This window comes from Pongo pygmaeus, chromosome 1, assembly GCF_028885625.2.
Source record: "Pongo pygmaeus isolate AG05252 chromosome 1, NHGRI_mPonPyg2-v2.0_pri, whole genome shotgun sequence".
In the NCBI taxonomy this organism is placed as follows: Eukaryota; Metazoa; Chordata; class Mammalia; order Primates; family Hominidae; genus Pongo; species Pongo pygmaeus.
This window is the reverse complement of record NC_072373.2, coordinates 192,976,197-192,995,355: the sequence shown is the minus strand read 5'-3', so window position 1 is coordinate 192,995,355 and position 19,159 is coordinate 192,976,197. Positions and strand designations below refer to the sequence as shown.

General features: G+C 52.6%; 1 protein-coding gene across 1 annotated transcript in view; it reads right to left on the bottom strand.

Moving 5' to 3' along the window:
* Nucleotides 1-19,159, bottom strand: part of EPHA10 (EPH receptor A10) — a 49,269-nt gene that overhangs the window by 2,640 nt on the left and 27,470 nt on the right. Inside the window, exons 6-16 of the mRNA XM_054453990.1 lie at nt 16,708-16,841; nt 12,887-13,058; nt 8,575-8,683; nt 4,794-4,855; nt 4,524-4,649; nt 3,145-3,330; nt 2,257-2,318; nt 1,825-2,028; nt 1,383-1,532; nt 910-1,103; nt 152-307 (exon numbers count right to left, since the gene is read on the bottom strand). Coding sequence (XP_054309965.1) covers nt 152-307; nt 910-1,103; nt 1,383-1,532; nt 1,825-2,028; nt 2,257-2,318; nt 3,145-3,330; nt 4,524-4,649; nt 4,794-4,855; nt 8,575-8,683; nt 12,887-13,058; nt 16,708-16,841 — 1,555 coding nt within the window. The remainder of the gene's footprint in view (nt 1-151; nt 308-909; nt 1,104-1,382; nt 1,533-1,824; nt 2,029-2,256; nt 2,319-3,144; nt 3,331-4,523; nt 4,650-4,793; nt 4,856-8,574; nt 8,684-12,886; nt 13,059-16,707; nt 16,842-19,159) is intronic.

Below are 19,159 nucleotides of genomic sequence, written 5' to 3'. Positions count from 1 at the left end.
CGGCTGGCTTGACCCCAACTTCTGCTCCTCCCATGAAGGCCCTCCACTCTCCCTCCGCTTCTCTGGACAGGTTGGGACTCCCCAGCATAGGCAGGGGCAGGGCCCCTGGAATCCCCCAGCCCTGGCCTTGACTTTAGTGCCTTGGACTCACTGGGCAGTCATCTCGGCCACGGCCTCCAGGCTCCCACAGCCAGCAGCCGTGAAGCTGTCCTTGTAGCGGCACAGGTCCAGGGCCTCCAGCCACGCGCCCACAGAGCCAAAGGAGGGGAAGGTGGAGAAGGCACGGTCCGATAGCGGGGTGGGAGGCCTGCGGGTCAGAGGAGCTGTGCTCAACCGACAGCTGGGATCTGGGCCCACACCACACCTGGTGGTCTCCCGGGGAGAGGCCAGCTGAGGATGGACAGGAGAAGGGGAGGGTAACCGGGCCCCAGGGCTGGACCTGGCTCACATGAGCACTGTGCATTCCTGAAGAAGCGAGGGCTTCAGGTTCTTCAGGCAGGTGGAGGCAGAGCTAGTGCCAGCTAAAGGTATTGGCGTATCCGGAACAGTCTGGGGTAGGACACGCCTAGGACTGGTTGGTGACTCATATTTGGAACAACGAATATTAATTTCACATATTTGATTCATTGGAACTACAAATGTGTTAGGGCTATTACCACATCTATTTCTCCAGTCAGACGTCATTGTACCTGGGGATGTGGGCAAAATCCAGGAGAAGCAGAAGTGACCAGGAGGATGTGCAGTGAGGTGGGCCTGGGCAGGCGGGAGAACTACAGCACTCTGGGGCAATGGGGTGAACAATTGCTCTTGGACAGGTGGGGTGGTGGAGGCGGTGGGTTTGCACTTGCGACATGCAGGGAGGCCCTCCACGGACAGGTGAGAGGCTGGCTGTCCCATCTGGGAACGTACCTGGGACAGGTAGTCGGGGCACACTTGGGGGGCTCTGGGTCCTGCACCATCTTGCTCAGGATGCTGTGGATCTGGGAGAACCTGGGCCGCTCACCTGGGTCCTTCTGCCAGCAGTCGAGCATTAGTCGGTGCAGAGGGTTAGGACAGTTCCTGGGGGGTGGCAGCCGGAAGCCATCCTCCACAGCCTTGATCACCTGGGCCATGGGGGTGGGGAGCAGAAAGGAGGCTCTGGGTTTCCCCAGCACATGGTGCGTGCACACACACACGCACACACACACATGCGCACACACAGACACACACACACACATACACCCAAGGAAGACTGGGGCAGTGGCCAGGCAGAACCAGAAGCAAGCAGACGGAGAAGAGGTGCCTAGGGCAGGAAGGCTGAGGGCCAATGGGCAGAAGTCAGGAAGCTGGGGCCTGAGGTGAGAGGGTCAGAAGGCATGGAGCTGGAGCCACAGGTTACTCACGTCTTGGCCAGACATGTCCCAGTAAGGCCGCTCCCCAAAGGCCATCACCTCCCACATGATAATGCCGAAGCTCCACACGTCACTGGCGGAGCTGAAGTGGCCAAACTGAAGCGTCTCGGGTGCGGCCCATAGCGCTGGGCTCCGGCCACCCTGTAGGGGAAGGCAGGTCAGGGGCAAGGAGGAACTGGGTGACACGCAGGTTTCCCCACCCCACTGAGCCCCAGATCCAGCCTGCGTGTCATCCTCCCAGGCAACCCCCAACTCCAGCTTCACATCTGGGAAAGACACAAAAGCTGACCTCAAGGTGGGGTTCACTCGCATTTATGCCAAGACCAACTGGGTGGAGGGGCAGGGAAGGGAGTGGAAGTGGGGAGCTACAGGCTCCAGGGCAGCTTGGTGGGAACCAGAAGGCGCAGGCAGGTTTGGCTGGGGGCGCCCTCACCATAGTGGTGTAGACAGCCTCTGATCGGTCCCGGGGGCCCCGCCCGAAGCCAGAGATCTTGCAGACAAGGTCGCTGCTGACCAGCACACGGCGAGCTGCCAGGCCCCGGTGAACGTAGCCCATCTCTGACAGATACTTCATGGCTGATGCCAGCCCAGGCAGCAACCCCATCAGTTGCCCAGCCACCAGCTGCCCCTCATGCCGCTGTGGAGGGAAAAGACTGAGGCCAGGGCTGTGGGCTTGGATCGCCTGGTGTTGTGTGACACCAGGGCGTTCACCTAGCTCTTGCCAGGCTTTAGTTCACCCTGTGACCACAGGTCAGCCCGGCCAGTGGGGATGATGCCAATTCCAAGCCCTACCAAAGAGAAAAGTGAGGGACCCCTGCCCGCCTTACAGAATAAAGTGGTCATTGGCAGCCCCAGGGCCACTCACCCTGAGGAAGCCGTCCAGGGCCCCATGGCTCATATACTCGGTGACAATCATCAAGGTGCTTCCTGCGCCCAGGGATGGGAACACACATGCTAAGTTGTCCACTCCACCCCACACGCACACAAGTTTCCCCCCCGGGGTCCCAGACCGGGCCTCGAGAGCCAGAACCAGCACCAAGCTCCCTAATCTTGCCATCCTTCTGCCCAGCCCAGGGTCCTCTATGCCAAGGAACAAAAGAGGAGACATCTGTAGGTAAACAAAGGCCAAGGTCAAGAGCTGCAACAAGCTTGCTAAGAAAGATCACTCTTTCTAGGAGTGATATTCTAGGGGACCTACCCCCTAGAATATCACAGGTCAGAAAGGTCATTCTGGCCGGGCGCGGTGGCTCACGCCTGTAATCCCAGCACTTTGGGAGGCCAAGGCGGGCGGATCATGAGGTCAGGAGATCAAGACCATCCTGGCTAACACGGTGAAACCCCATCTCTACTAAAAAAAAAAAAAAAAATACAAAAAAAATTAGCCGGGCCTGGTGGCAGGCGCCTGTAGTCCCAGCTGCTCGGGAGGCTGAGGCAGGAGAATGGCGTGATCCCAGGAGGCGGAGCTCGCAGTGAGCCGAGATCTCGCCACTGCACTCTAGCCTGGGCAACAGAGCGAGACTCCATCTCAAAGAAAAAAAAAAAAGAAAGAAAGAAAAGAAAGGTCATTCTGAGCCAGAGTGGCCGCTCCAGGAGAGCCACCCTGAGTCAGTGAAAGCTGAGGTCCCTGGCTGAAGCTCCCTCCCATAGCTGAGGGAAGGACCTGGAGAGGCAGGGGCACTCCAAACTCCCACACCATCATTTCCACCCCCCATACCCGTGGGCTGGGCAGCAGGAAGGGAGCACCGGGCCCTACCTCGGGTAACAACGCCCTCCAGCCGCACGATGTGGCTATGGTCAAACTGGCCCAGCGTGAGGGCCTCGGCCAGGAAGCCGAGCCTCTGTGAGTCGGAGGCGCTGTCCCTCAGCGTGTGCACGGCTACAGGCAGCTCCTGGCGACCGGGGAGCTGCAAGCAGCCACAGCACAGCTCCCCAAACCGCCCTGTGGGGAAACAGCACCTCAGACACTGCCAGAGGCCACTGCCCTGGCTCAGCTGGACAGGCTGAGCCGAGGAGAAAGTGACTCTGACCAGCCTGGCCAACATGGTGAAACCCAGTCTCTACTAAAAATACAAAAATTAACCAGGCAAGGTGGCACATGCCTGTAATCCCAGCTACTTGAGAAGCTGAGGCAGGAAAATCACTTGAACCCAGGAGGCGGAGGTTGCAGTGAGCTGAGATTGTGCCACTGGACTTCAGACTGGGTGATGGAGCAAGACTCGGTCTCAAAAAAAAAAGTGACTCCAGATCATGGACCACTTCCAGTTTAAATCCTGGTAAACTGAGTACCAGCAGTATGACCTTGAATTCCATCTCTTTCCCTTTCTTGGCCTGTCTCCTCTGTGAAATGGGGATTCCTCCCTGCCTTCCTCAGTGGGGGGAGGTTTCCGAGCCTTAAAGAAAGGACAGGGCACATGCCAGCACGCCGACTGCCATCAAACCCCATGTGACCCAGGACGGATGACAATGACATCTATACTTCCACCCTGCCCTTTCCGGCTTCTGTCCAGCGGGTCTGGAGACCGTGTCAGGGGATAATGTCAGGCTCCCAGTGAAAGCAGCTGCTGTCTCTGAGCACAGGAGGCTGAGGATTTGTAGTCAGGAAGAAAGGCTAGCAGGAGACTGGCCCTTAGAGAGCAAGCGCCGACAGCCAGGCCCTGTGAGGAGTGCTGGGAGGTCCCCACATTAGCCCCCAGAAGGCAGATATCATGCCCATTTCTCAGATGAGCAACTGAGGCTCTGAGCAAAAGGGGGCCATGACCCTGATTATGCAGTGGGTCAGTGGGAGAGCCAGGACTAGAACTCAGTTATGGCTGGCCCCCAAGCTTACAAAGGCCCCTTCCTACTGCTCTATGAAGGCCTGGGACTAAACTGCCAGCGGCAGTGTGCAGAGGTCTGACCTTGAGGACCAGGAGAGGGTCACAGACCCCTCTGCCATCCTCTTCCTTATAATCAGGCAAGCCAGGGACTTTCTGGGTGGAGGGTGGGCTTGGTGTGGAGGCAGGGCTTCCAGACACGAGAGGGACTTGGGTGGAGGTGGGCTTCAGGATAGAGGTGTGGACAGAGTAGGGGCGGGGCCTGTAGAGTGGGTGGGGCTTCCAGATGGGGACAAGGCTTCCTGGGCGCCCAGCTTGCCTGCTCCAAGGCTCCTTTCCAGCGTGACGCTTTTCGCATCCAGTTCCTTGGCAAACAGATGCACAGCCTGCAGCGGGTCCCCACAGCTCTGGGGGTCCAGGAACGTGCGACGTGTTGGGACTTTGACTGGGAGAGAAAGAGATGAGCCTAAGGAATGGGGCCTCCACCACTGGGGCTGACAAGGGGGCTCATGCAGTGGAGCAAGGCAGAGGGCTGAGGAGTGAGGCAGGGTGGAGCCCGCCCCTCCCCAGCCAGGCCCAGCCAACTCACAGTGGAAATACAGCTCCTCTTCATCATGGGCATCCCCTCCTCCTTTGCCATAGCTGCAGGGCCTGGCAGGGAGTTCAGGGTCATTCTTTCAGCCAGGCCACCCCAGCCCTTCCCATTGCAGAGCACTGAGGGCAGCACCTCTTTGTCCCTTCAAAAGACAAGGCCTATGCCCTGGGGGAGGGAACTTCTTGTCCAGCTGGTTCAAAAGCTTCTCTGTGGTTTGATGACCTCCCCATGGCACAGATACAACCATAGCCCTAAACCAAACCCTCACCACCACCACCATCCCTAGCTACTTTCACATGGTGAAAATTATTGCAACTCCAGAGGCACCCAATCCAAATCCTGGCTGCAGGCCCCCAGCTGCCCCCACATGTGGTTTTGTGAAAGTGTGAATAAGGCAAGCGGATCCAGCACTCGGGGGCAGCTTCTGGTCTGGTCAGGAAAACAAACACAGAGAGTTAGCCACAAGCCCACTCACCAGTGCTGGCAAAGGAGAAAGGCGCTGTACTGTTGGGACAGGGGACAGACAGGCCTGACCTGATCCAAGGTCATTGTGGAGGGCTTCCTGAGACAGAGGCAGCCACGGGCCAAAAGACTGCATCACAGTCAACAAAGCCAAAGGCCAGTACTTGGGGCCCCTAGGGGCAGGGCCTTGCTGGCCAAGATAAATACTTTGGCTTTTATTCTGGGAGCAGAGGAGAGCCCCTGTGGGGTTTAAGCAGAGGAGTGCAATGATTTGATTTCTACTTTAGAAAGAGCTCCAGTTGCAGAGTGGAAGCTGCCACGGGTGTCACCACAGGAGAGGAGCTGGCAGTGGTTCCAGCTATGGGGTCAACACGGGCATGGAGAGAGGCAGAGGACTTGAGTGACGTGAAGGTGACAGGGGCCACAGGGCTGAGAGGTTGTTGGATGGCAGAAAGGAAGAGGGAGAAGTTGCTCACAGTTTATGGTGGTGCCATTTACTGGGACGAGGAGACAAAAAGTTCACATTTAGACATCTGAGTTTGCAGGCCTGGGGGATAAGCAGGGAAGATAAGACGGGGGTTCGATGTGCGTGTGTGTGTCTGGAGCTTGGAAGAGAGTCCTGCTCTGCAGATACAAATCAGGAGCAATGAGCATGGCCCAAGGAGAGGACGGAGTCTGAGAAGAGGGACTAGGAATAAGTCTGAGAAACCCCAACATCCAGGCTAGCGGAAGGAAGCACCAAGGACAGTACAAAGAACCGCCAGAGGAACAGGAGGAGACTGGAGGGAAACTGGGGCAGGGTGTCACGGGGACCAAGGACAGAGAAAGTAGAGGGGGTGGTAGAGAGAAATCACATAAAGGATGAGAGACCAAGGGAGGAGTTTCCGAAGTTTTCACAACAGAGATGATCACATGTAGATACAGATGATCACATGGGAAGGAGGAGCAAGGCTGTCACACAGGGGGAAGCGGCCACCGAAGGGTGTTGACAGCCTGGGCTCGGAACCTGACTGCACGGACCTGCTTCCCAGCTCCTCCACTCAGTAACTATGGGACTGGGTGGCTCCATTTTCTCTTTAATAAAATCAGGATAAAGATAGGCCTGCCAGACAGCAGCATGTCAGCTTACCAAGCCTCCACACATGTTCACTGTTATGGGGAGCAGAGGGGAACATTAGGAGTAACAGTGGGCTCCCAAGATGGCAAAAGGGTGGGGTTCAGTCACAGGTGGAAGGACTGATCCTGGCTGGGGGGATCACCTCCTCTAGAGAAAAGGGGGTGAGGATGGGTGCAGAAGCAGGCAGGTTAGTAGGCTTGGTGGTGAGTAGTCCAAGGGCCAGTGATGAGGCTAAAGAACAGATGTGACCAGTGTGGCCAAGAGAGCAAGCTGCAAAGACAGGGCATCTGCAGACCAAGAAGGGAACTGGATTAAGTATTGGGGTGAGACCAGGCACGGTGGCTCATACCTGTAATCCCAGCACTTTGGGAGGCTGAGGTGGGTAGATCACCTGAGGTCAGGAGTTTGAGACCAGCCTGGCCAAAATGGCAAAACCCCGTCTCTACTAAAAATACAAAAAAATTAGCTGGATATGGTGGCATAGGCCTGTAGTCCCAGTTACTCAGGAGGCTGAGGCAAAAGAATCATTTGAACCGGGGAGGCAGAGGCTACAATGAGCTGAGGTCATGCCACTGCACCTCAGCCTGGGTGACAAGAGCAAGGCTCCATCTCAAAAAAAAAAAAAAAAAGTAACGAGGTGAAGCATTCTAGGGGGATGGCCAGGAGGAACAGAAGAGATGATCCTTGGGAATGAGAAGTCAAAGAACCAAGGGGCAAGGGGTGGGACAGGCTGTCTGGCAGCTACTGAAGTCACCCAGGGTGGTGACAGGACTTCCACGAATGAGGAGCAACATCCAGAAGAGATAGGTGGAGATGAAGGGGGGAAGGCTGAGTGGATGGAGGAGCAAAAGAGGGTCTGTGGTGAGGACAGGAGAGAGGCTTCCACTGGACCACATGGCCTGGTGAGAAGTGGGCAAGCCAGGGTGGACTGGAGAGGAGGGAAATTGGAGGTGAGGGACCACGGCGCAGAGCAGGTCCTACACACAGGATGGTGTGAGAGGTGCTGCAGACAGCCCATCAGGCTGGGACACGCATGCTGGAGGAGAACATCTCTCTACCCCTCCACACTAGACCGGGCTCACTCTCCCCATTTCAGAGCAGCTGGATTTGGAATCCCGCTCTGGCTTGCTCTGCCTCTGTAGTGCACCTGTCCTCAGGGCACTGCTGTCCTGCAGAGCCTCTGCCCGGAAGAGGGGCTCTTGGCTTGCTTGTCTCCCTTTCCTCCTTCTACCTCTCAGAGCCCCTCAGTGCAAAGCCAGGATGAGATGCTCTCGGCATCTGTCCATCTCTGCTTTTCCAACGGGTCCAGCACATGGACCCTTCATGCTCCACAAGCAAGGAGTTCCCTACTCTTGTCCTGCCCTCCTGATTTGCCTGGTCCAGGCAGAGCTGGCTCCTAGGCTAGCGAGACAGTGTTCTCTCCCACTCAGTCACTTTCAGTGCCTCATTCAAGGCCAAGCAAATTAGCCAGTGCCAAATGAATGCCCATTGTCCTTCCAGCTGCCAGGCAGTTTCAGGATGCTGAGATGTGGCTCCCCGGCCCGCCCAGCCTGGGAACCATCTGGGCGACTCTGCCTGCAGCAGAGTGTGGCCCTGGGGAGAATGGGAGGACACATGCCAGGAGGCCTCTGCTGCCTGCAAAAGGACTAGAATCTTCTCTGAACCATACTCAACCTCTACGTCTTCCTCCTATCCCCTTTCTCTGCTCACCCTCCTGCAAGCTTCTTTCTGCTGGGGGTGGGAGGTTTCTGCTTTATGAATTGCCCTCCCTGTCCTGCCCCTCCCACACACATACATACACAAGATTTCTGTCTTTTCCCCCTTTTCCTGTGTTCAAGGGCCTCAAGAGGCCCAGAGGCAGGGGCTGGGGGCCTCTGAGCCCCTCTGGAGAATCCTAATCACACTGGAGCAGCCGGAGCTTGATTCCTTCCTCAGTGATGCCTTCTGACATTTAATGAGTTAAGGCGCTAAATCCCCTTCATCCCAGAGCGGCTGAGCTAGCTGCAGTGCTGGCTGCCACATGAACAGTGAGCGGGGGGAGGGGCTGGGATGATGCATGCCTACATTTGTACAGCAGTGTGCTTGTGGGTGCAAATCTGCGTGTGTGCAAAGTGGGCAGAGATGCCTGTGAGCACACATTAATGTGCACGGGACATGATCCACCAGGGGTCACCTAGGCTGGGGCCAGCCACCTACCTCCTCCAAATGGCCAGCACACTCATCACGGAGCCCAGGACGAGGAGGGCCGAGATGGTCACTACGGTGATGACAACGGCGGGGCTCTGGTCCCTGGACCCTGAGGCAGCTGGGAGGAAAATCACGAGGTTGAGGCAGGCAGAGGACCAGGCTCCTAGGCAAGCCCCAGGGCAGACTCCTGTCTTCACCCTGTAGCAGGATTCCCACAGCACCTCTGCACTTGGCACTGCCTCCCAGCCACAGAGGCGCCAAGGCAGTCCCATTGACCACAGTGGCACCTGGAGTCCCAAGAGCTTCCTCTGCTCTCAGGGCAGAACACCTCCACGGCAGCCCAGCTCCTGCTCAGAGAGAGAGGCAGGAGTCCAGACAGGCAGGGCCAGGCCTCCCTCTATGCCTTTCAGATGAGCAGTGAGAGACTCAAAGTCGCTCTGCAGGAGGAATGGCCTCTGCTCTGAGCTCCCTACCCCCAATCCAGACCATTCACCAACAATAATAAAAAGGGCTAACGGTAACTGCACCTTACTCCGTTCAAGACACTGGGCCATGTACCTTCACTATACTGTCTTGTTTCACCTTCACACTAATCCAGGAAGGTATTACCATCTTCATTTTACAGCTGAGGAAACTGAGGTTGAGAAATTACATAATTTGCCCAAGATCACATGGCTAAAAAGTGGTGAATTTAAGATTTGAGCATCACTCCAAAAGTCTCTGCCTGATTCCAAAGCTTCTGCTTTGAACTATTTCTCCAAGAGAGCAGCCCAGAGGACTCTTGCTCTCAGACCTATTCATCGATCTATCCAATCAACCCATCCATCCATCCAACCTATGTGCCTGGTTTGCATTAGTACTGAGGAGAGAGGGGTACATGGGTCTATGGGTGAGATAGAAACAAAAATATTAACTGTAGAATGAAAAAAGAAACAGAAACAGAGCTGAGCAGAGGCACAATAATTTCTTCCTAAAGCCAATGAGGAAGGCTTCACAAAAAAAGGTGCCATCTGAACTGGACCTGGAGACTGGAAGAATTTTTGATGGTGCTTTGATGCACACACTGGGTCTGAAAATGGCAAGTCATCCCCTGTGTCTGGGAAACAGACTGCATGAAGGCGGAGAGTGGCAAATAGGAAGCTGGAGGGTGGGAAGATGGAGGGAACTGGGGGAGCCAGAACCTGTAGGGCCTTGAACTCTAAGCTAAGGAATATAAACTTTCTCCTGTGGGTGACAGGGAGCAGTAGAGAGAGTTCCTGCCTAAGAAGAAAAGGAATGAGGGTGTCTGCTGAGGTGGGAGTGAGGATGGAGAAGAGGTGCTTGAGAGAGGTGAAGGTTTGGCATAACTATTAGGAAAGGGAAAAGTACTAAGTGGCCCTGAAGACTGAACTGAGGTTGGAAAGTACACGTCTGCAGGCAGCTTCTGCGTGGGACACAGGGAGGAGAAAGGTCCAAGTCTGGGGACTAGCAGGTGGGTGCAGCAAGTTGCCCAGAGAATGAAGGGTGGCAGAGTTGGGGAGTATTGCTGATGAGATCATCTGCAGGGGCTGGGTAGAGATGGGTGTGGGGCCAGGAGGAGCTAAAAGCCTGGGAGATGAGGTAGGATCCAGTGAGCAGTCTTTCGGATGTCACAGAGCAAGTGAGGAGGAACAGAAGACGAGAGTTAGAGGCCAAAAATGCTGGAGTCAGAGAGGGCATTTCAGAGCCCAGGGTTCCAGAGGCAAAGAGGGCCGAGGGTCTGGGTGGGGACAGAGGGGAACAGAGTTGCCAAGAACTGTTTGAAATGAGGCAACCATGTGGACACAGAAACGGAGAAAGATGCCAGCAGTGGGCAGCCTCTGAGATGGCATCCCTACCTCCTGGTATCCATTCCCCGTGAGCACAGGCTGGATTCATTTCTAATGAACAGAATATGGCAAGAGTATTGTGATGTCATTCCCAAGATCAGGAAACAAGACGAATGGCTTCTGTCTTGGGTGCCCTCTCCCTGGCTCACAGTCTCTGGAAGAATACAGTGGTTGTGGTGAGCCGCTCTAAGGAGAGGCCCACGGGACAAGGAACAGCACGCCTCAGCAGTAGCCAGCAAGACCCTGAGCAGGGAGGTGAACTCTCCCCCGGCTAAGCCCTGAGATGATCACAGCCCCTGAGGACAACTTGACGGCAGCCTTGGAAGAGACCCTAAGTCACTGGCACCTAGCTGAGAGGCACCTATATTACCGATCCGTGGAAACATAAGATTGTAAATATTTGTTGTTTTCACCTGCTAGATGTTGGGGCAACTTGTTACATAACAATAGGTAACTAGCACAGTGGTGACGCACAAGCGTTCACCAAGACCTTGATTTGGGGCCGGGCATGGTGGCTCACACCTGTAATCCTAACACTTTGGGAGGCCAAGACAGGAGAACTGCTTTGAGCCCAGGAGTTCGAGACCAGCCTGAGCAACATAGCAAGATTCCATCACCCTTTTTAAAAAAAGAAAAAAGAAAAAGATCCTGCTTCGGAAGGCGGGGGGCAGTGGCTCACACCTGTGATCCCAGCACTTTGGGAGGCCGAGTGGAGGGATCACCTGAGCCCAGGAGTTCGAAATCAGCCTGAACAACATAGTGAGACCCCCAAAAAGTAAAAATATTAGCTGGGCATGGTGGCGAGTGTCTGTGGTCTCAGCTACTTGGGAAGCTGAGGTGGGAGGATCACTTAAGCCTGGAAAGTTGAGGCTGCAGTGAGCTGTGATTGTGCCACTACACTCCAGCCTGGGTGACACAGTAAGACCCTACCTCAAAAAAGAAAAAAAAAAAATCTCAATTTGGAGACACAGCTCATGGGAAACCACACTCTGCAGATTGGAAGAACCATAGCCAGGGCCACAAGAAGGGAGGCTGGGGATCTCAGCAGTCTCTACTAACTGAGAGGTACCCAATGAATGGAGACCATCAGCCCTTCTCCGCTGACAGTCCCCAGCTCCTGCCCCCACTATGCCCACTCCAGCCAAACCTGCCCACCTTTGTTCAGATGGCTTCCTCTCCCCAGAATGCCTCCCTGCTCATCTGTACACATTCAAATGTTCCCCAGCTATAATCTTCTCTTTCCAGCACCTGGCCGAGGTCTGATACTTTTTGCATTCAGGCGAGAAGTGTGGTCTTCCTTCCCAGAACTCAGACCCCTTCAGCATTTTATCTTCACCTCCCTTTGGACTCAGAGCTCTTCCTATCTTGGATTAGAGTCATGTAGCAGGTTGGAAAGAATTATTATCTTGACAGCTGGTGCCAGAATGTCTCTTAGGGGGAACTGCCTTTGTTCAAGAAAATATTTTCATGAGCTGCTCAGGGTAGATAGAGGTGAGATCCTGAGGGCCAGGTTAGCAGCAGGCAAAGCAACAAGACAGCTAAACTGCTCTGCACACATCAGGGAATTGGGGAGTGGGTGGGGAGAAGAGGAACCAGGGGAGGGAAGTAAAGGAGGAGGGAGGAAAGCACCATATTGTAGAGAAGCCGGAGATGTTTTCAGATGAGGATATTCAATGTCCAGTTTTTGTTTGATTTTGGTAACAGCTTTATTGAGATATCGATTGCATACCATGTGATTTACCCACTTAAGTTATGCAATCCTTTTTTTTTTTTTTTTGAGACAGAGTCTCACTCTGTGACCTAGGCTGGACTGTAGTGGCACAATCTTGGCTCACTGCAACCTCCGCCTCCCAGTTTTAAGTGATTCTTGTGCCTCAGCCTCCCGAGTAGCTGGGATTACAGGTGCCCGCCACCACGCCCGGCTGATTTTTGTATTTTTAGTAGAGAAGGAGTTTCACCATGTTGGCCGGGCTGGTCTCGAACTCCTGACCTCAGGTGATACACCTGCCTCAGCCTCCCAAAGTGCTGGGATTACAGGTGTGAGCCACCGCACCCGGCCGCAATCCTTATTTTTGTGTTTATCGCTGCAATGCAACCCCTTCATGTCCGTCAACCTTCAGTGAAGTCAGCAACACGCTCTAAGGCCTAGTGGGGAAAGGGACAGTGGCCCATGTTTGGGTCTCTATCCAAATTGAGTCTCTATCCAGCTAAGACATGGGTTATAGCTGTTCACAAACCCCTCTCCTGTGAGCTCCTCCAGGACAGTTTCCCAATCTAATTCATGTTGGTGAACAGGCATTAGTCAGTGGATTTCAAAGTCATTAATTAATTAGGCTGTAATTAAACTGTTCTGTAGGCTCCCTTCATTGCACAGATAACTCCAGATAACTCTCCTCCTCTATTTGTCTCCCTGCCTCAGCCCCATGCAGGGTTCTCTCTGTCTAGGTCCCTGTCCACTCACACACACTACTTACCTTCCCCCAGTGTCTGCACTTCAATGCTGGGGTTAAAGCTCTGGGCCTCCCAGGATGGCCCCGGGGAAGCGGCCCGGATCTGAAAGACGTAGCGGGTAGCCGGCTTCAGGTTAGTGACAGTGACTGTGGGCGCCCCTGTCTTCACCATGGAGTAAGTCTGCTCACTCTGACCCTGGAGAGAGATCAAGAAGTGAAGCCCACCAGCGCCAGATCCACTGTTCTAGGAGAACAAAGGGTGAACAGGAACAGGGAGGCAGGAGAAGCACCCTTAGGTGAATGTGGGCTGAGTGCGAAAACCCAACCTCAATCATCTTGGGGGTTCCCAGGGATCTTTTCCTTGGATCCTTAGCCCCTGTCTTCACCACAAGCACCCACCCACACTCGGTGGCACTTGTAGCTGAGAATAGCCCCACCTCTGCATAAGAGAAATTTTAGAGAAGACACCAGATCCTCCTTCCAGGGGATGATAGGATGAGGGCCACCAGGGCCTGTCCATCCAGACTGAGCTGGGCCAGTGCCCTAGGCAGGCCTGAAGCCTCAAAGGACAGAATGAAAGAATGAGCCCTGACCCATGAAAGCCCCCAATGGCCCACAAGGTTTTTCCTTTCCTTGATGTCTGATTTTCACAACTGTCCTGCAAGGCTCAGAGGACAGAAAGTATTATCTTGTTTGTTTGTTTCACAGATAAAGAAACCCAGTTCAGAGGGGTAAAGACTCCCCCAAGGCCCCAGCTGGAACTATCACTGATGAGCGCCTCCTCAGTGCCAGCTTCTGCATGAGACCTTTTGCCTCCTGTGAACCTCACAACAGCCCTGTGGAGTCAGCATTTCCATCTCCTTTTTAGGTGAGGTTCACATCAAGGAAGGGGCTGGTGCGCCCTCTGAATCCCTGCAGAGCCTGTGTTTTTTGCTCGACATCATGCTGCCCCCTACTCCACCCCAACACACCTGACAATGGCATACTAGAGATGCTCCTCCCGTCATTTCGTCCCTGCCCACACCTTATTAGAGGCCTTGCCATATTCACAGCCCCAGAAGGTTACTCTCCCCACTGATATTCGGTGGCTCCAGCTTTTTGACCATAGCATTCAGGAATTGGGATGGACTATGACCCAAGCTGGGCCAATCAGAATCTCTCTTCCAGGCATCTCAACAATCCATTGAAAGACAGAGAAGCAGTGGCTTCAGACCCACAAGGTAGGGCAGGCTAGGGGCAGAGAGGAGGAAGGAGCAAGGCTGCCTACCTGGGCATTGGCAATGTGCTGCGAGCAAGCCCCTCTGCACCATGGGCTGGACTGGTGTGCAGAGAGAGATTGAGATGAGCAGCACTGTGGCTCCAGAGAGGAGCTGCCAGACACCAACCCAGGTCCAGTGGCCCAGCAAGGCTTCTACTCAGCAGGCTCCATGAGAGTACACTGAAGCCTTTCAAATATAGCCCTTTTATACTTGTTCTTTTTTTTTTTTTTTTTTTTTTTGAGACAGAGTCTTGCTTGCTGTGTCACCTAGGCTGGAATGCAGTGTCGTGCAATCTCGGCTCACTGCAACCTCCACCTCCTAGGTTCAAGCAATTCTCCCTGCCTTAGCCTCCTGAGTAGCTGGGATTACAGGCACCCACCACCATGCCTGGCTAATTTTTGTTTTTTTAATAGAGACTGGGTTTTGCCATGTTAGCCAAGCTGGTCTCGAACTCCTGACCTCAGGTGATCCACCTGCCTTGGCCTCTTGAAGTCCTGGGATTATAGGCATGCACCACCATGCCCGGGCTTGTCCCTTCTTTTTTGTTGTTTTTGGGGGTTTTGTGGGTTTTTTTGAGACAGGGTCTCACTCTGTTGCCCAGGCTGGAGTGCAGTGGTGCAATCACTGCTCACTGCAGCCTTGACTTCCTGGGCTCAAGCGATCTTCCTGCTTCAGCATCCCAAGTTGCTGGGACCACAGGCACACACCACCATGTCTGGCTAATTTCTTTTTTGTAGAGGTGGGGATCTCACTTTCTTGCCCAGGCTGGTCTTGAACTCCTGGCCTCAAGCCATCCTCCCGTCTCAGCTTCCCAAAGTGCTGGGATCACAGGTGGTAGCCACTGAGCCTGGCCCTTGCTCCTCTTTTTTGAGGGTTTTCATGCCCAACAACCTGGTAGCATCCACCCAGCTCAGCCTTGGGGCTCTTGTCTATACCCTGATCCTCAAAGTCCATTCAGTGAGTCCTTTCTAAGCACCTGCTTCCCAGTGTCCTTTGCTGCTGTCCCTAAACATCAGCATTCCTCAGGGCTCTGTCCTGGCCACTCTTCTCAGACACATTCCCCTTCTTGTTCCTCTCCTCCAGTTCCTCCCCTGGCAGCAGCTACTGTCTCTGTGCTGAGAGCCCCCAACACTCTCTCACTCTCTCTCTCTCTCTTTCTCTCCCTTTCCAGGCCAGGCCTCTCCCTTAAGCTTCAGACCTGCAAGTCCACCTGGGTGTCCCAGAGGCCCCCTGAATGCTAGATGAGCAAAACCAGGTTCATCACCTTGCTCCAAGCCTGCCCTTCCACCTCAGTGCTTCTCCATCTCAGTCAGTGGTACCTCAGACTCTGGGTTACCCAGGTCAGACATCCAGCAGTGACTCAGGACTCTCTCCTCCTTCCCACTCATCCCCAACACTCACAGGTCTCAACAGACTTCCAGTATTCAGAAACTATTTTCAGCAAAGGAGTCCCTTATGTCATTGAGGAGTGAGTGAAGTTCTGACATATGTAGAAGCTGAAAGAGGTTTCACTTTAGTGAATACAATTTGCACCAAGGTGAGAAACAGTTGAACGGTACTTTGCATATCAGATTTAAAGATAATAAATTGGCCAGGTGCAGTGGCTCACGCCAGTAATCCCAGCACTTTGGGAGGCTAAGGCGGGTGGATCACCTGAGGTCAGGAGATATAGACCAGCCTGGCCAACACGATGAAACCTCGTCTCTACTAAAAATACAAAAATGAGCTGGGTGTAGTGGCGCATGCCTGTAATCCCAGCTACTTGGGTGGCTGAGGCAGGAGAATCACTTGAACCTGGGAGACGGAGGTTGCAGTGAGCCGAGATCATGCCACTGCACTCCAGCCTGGGTGACAAGAATGAAACTCTGTCTCAAAATAAATAAATAAATAAATAAAAATAAAGGTAATAAACTTATGGGGAAAAGAGCAGATTGGGATGTGACTCCATTTGTTACATCACAGCTAAGCTGCAACCACAGATTGACAATGGATACCAGAGGTCAGCAAAAATCAGCACAAGTATCCTATGGGGATCAATTGGCCATATGGAGTTCATAATCAAGAGTTCTGTACATATTTTATTATCACTGTAAATGCTGTGCTACACTTTTTCATATGACTGGAATTATAATAACTCATACACTTATTGTTCTGGAAAGCTGGCTGTTAAATATCTACTAGCACACCACCACACCTAGCAATGAGCTCCATGGTCAGGCGTTTTTGTAAAATTAGAAATTATATGATCTTTCTGTGTACTTTTTCTTTAAAAGGGCTCTACAAATGGTACGTATAAGATTCAGCCACACAAAATCTGGACGGGTCCCCAGAGAAAGCTCTTTGTCAACCAAAACACTAGGTGACATGGGGACAATGGAGATGGTTGGTGACGGAGATAGACCTGAGCAAAGAGAGGAAGAGCAGGAGTCTGGGGGAGGAGGGGGAGCCTGCGGCCCCTGGGAGACAGGTAATTATGTTTACAAAGGGAGTAACGAGGGCTTTTGCTGGGAGGATGGCCTGAAGAACCAGAAACCCTGCGGGACAGGTGCAGGGCAGGCTCCAGGTCCCTCCCAGACACGCACTCACCTTCTCGTAGTATCGGATCTCGTACTCCGTGTCATTGGCCCCAGGGGCTTCGGCAGGGATGGGCTCCCGCCACGACAGGGACACGCTCTGGGGTTCCACTCGGTCCCTGCGGATCTCATCCTCCTCCCAGGGCGCTGAAAGTAAGTTACGTGGGATTCTCCACCTTGACCCACTGCACGGCAGGGCTGGGGGTGCGGGGAAGAGGGTGCGGCGTGTTGGGCTGTGGGACCGGACTAGAGAGGCCTGGGGCGTGGTCTAACGGGCTGTGGGCGGGGCTAGGGAACTGCCTGAGAGGCATGGCCAAAGGGGAGGAGTCTGTGGGACCAGAGGAAAGAGGCCCCTCTGCCCCCGCAGCCCTTTTCTTCATTGTCCCCTAGAGGGAAAAGCATTAGGCCTTCTGCTGCTTGCCCACCCCTTACAACCCAGCTTCCCTCATGGTGGTTGGCTCTAATCCTCCAGGCTCTTTCTATACTTGCTGCAGCTTGGAGACGTAAGAGAGCATTTAGAGGCAGAAGGACCTGCTACTTAACGATTCCAATGGTCTGGTCAAGAGGTAATACACTTAACAAACTAGAAATAGAAGGAAATTATCCCAAAAGAATAAAGGCCATATATGAAAAGCCTACAGTGAGCATCATACCCAATGGTGAAAGACTGGAAGCCTTCCCTCCAACATCAGGAAAAAGATAAGATGTCTGCTGTCATCACTTTTATTCATCATAATACTAGAAGTTCTAGCCAGAGCAGTTAGGCAAGTAAAAGAAATAAAAGGCATCCAAACTGGAAAAGAAGCAGGAAATTTATCTCTGTTTACAGATGACATGATCTTATATGTAGAAAACCCTAAAGATTCCACACACAAAATTGTTAGGCCAGGCGTGGTGGCTCAAGCCTATAATCCCAGCACATTGGGAGGCTGAGGCAGGCAGTTCACGAGGTCAAGAAATCAAGACCAGCCGGGCAGGTGGATCACTTGAGGTCAGGTCGAGGCAGGTGGACCACTTGAGGCCAGGAGTTCGAGACCAGCCTGATCAAATGGTGAAACCCTGTCTCTGTTAAAAAAAATACAAAATTAGCCAGGCATGGTGGTACATGCCTGTAATCCCAGCTACTTGGGAGGCTGAGACAGAAGAATCACTTGAACCCGGGAGGTGGAAGTTGCAGTGAGCTGAGATCGTGCCATTGTACTCCAGCCTGGGCAACAAAAGCAAAACTCTGTCTCAAAAAAAAAAAAAAAAAAAAAAAAGAGATTGAGACCATCCTGGCCAACATGGTGAAACCCCGTCTCTACTAAAAGTACAAAAATGAGCCGGGCGTGGTGGTGCACGCCTGTAGTCCCAGCTACTTGGGAGGCTGAGGCAGGGGAATCACTTGAACCTGGGAGGCAGAGGTTGCAGTGAGCCGAGGTCACGCCACTGCACTCCAACCTGGGCAACACAGCAAGACTCCATCTCAAAAACATAAAATAAAATTTAGAACTAATAAACAAAATATAGCAAAGTTGCAAAATACAAAACCAATGCACAAAAATTTGTTGTGTTTTTATACACAATGAACAATTCAAAAAGGAAATTAGGAAAACAATCCCACTTATGATAGCATCAAAAATAATAAAATACTTAGACATAAACTTAACCAAAGGGATGAAAGACTTTTATACAGAAAACTATAAAATATTGCTGAAAGAAATGAAATAAAACACAAATAATTGGAAAGGCATCCTGTGTTCATGGAATAGAACACTTAATACTGTTAAAATGTCTCTACTACCAAAAGTGATCTACAGATTTAATGCAATTCTATCAAAATCCCAGGCATTTTTTGCAGAAATAGAAAAAACATCCTAAAATTCATATGGAATCTAAAAGGACCATGAATAGTCAACACAATCATGGGAAGGAAAAACAAAGGTGGGCCAGAGGCAGTGGCTCACACCTGTAATCCCAGCACTTTGAGAGACCAAGGTGAGAGAATCAGTTGAGGCCAGCATTTTGAGACCAGCCTGGGCAACACAGTGAGACTCCATCATTTACAAAAACCAACGAATAACAAAACCTACACACACATACACTCATACACAAAGGTAGAGTCCTCACACTTCCTTACTTCAAAACACATTTCAAAGCTACAGTAATCAAAGCAATATGGTACAGACATATAGACCAATGAAACAGAATACAGAGCCCAGAAATAACTCCTCTCCATGTATGGTCAAATGATCTCCCACAAGGGTACCAAGGTTATGCTATGCAGAAAGGATAGTCTCTTCACCAAATGGCACTGAGAAAAGTGGATATCCACCTGCAAAAGAATGAAGTTGGACCCTCACCTAACATCATATGCAAAAAAAGAACTCAAAGTGGATTAAAGACCTAAACGTAGGATCTGAAATGATAAAACTCCTAGAAGAAAACACAGGGGAAAAGATTCATGACACGGGATTCAGCAATGA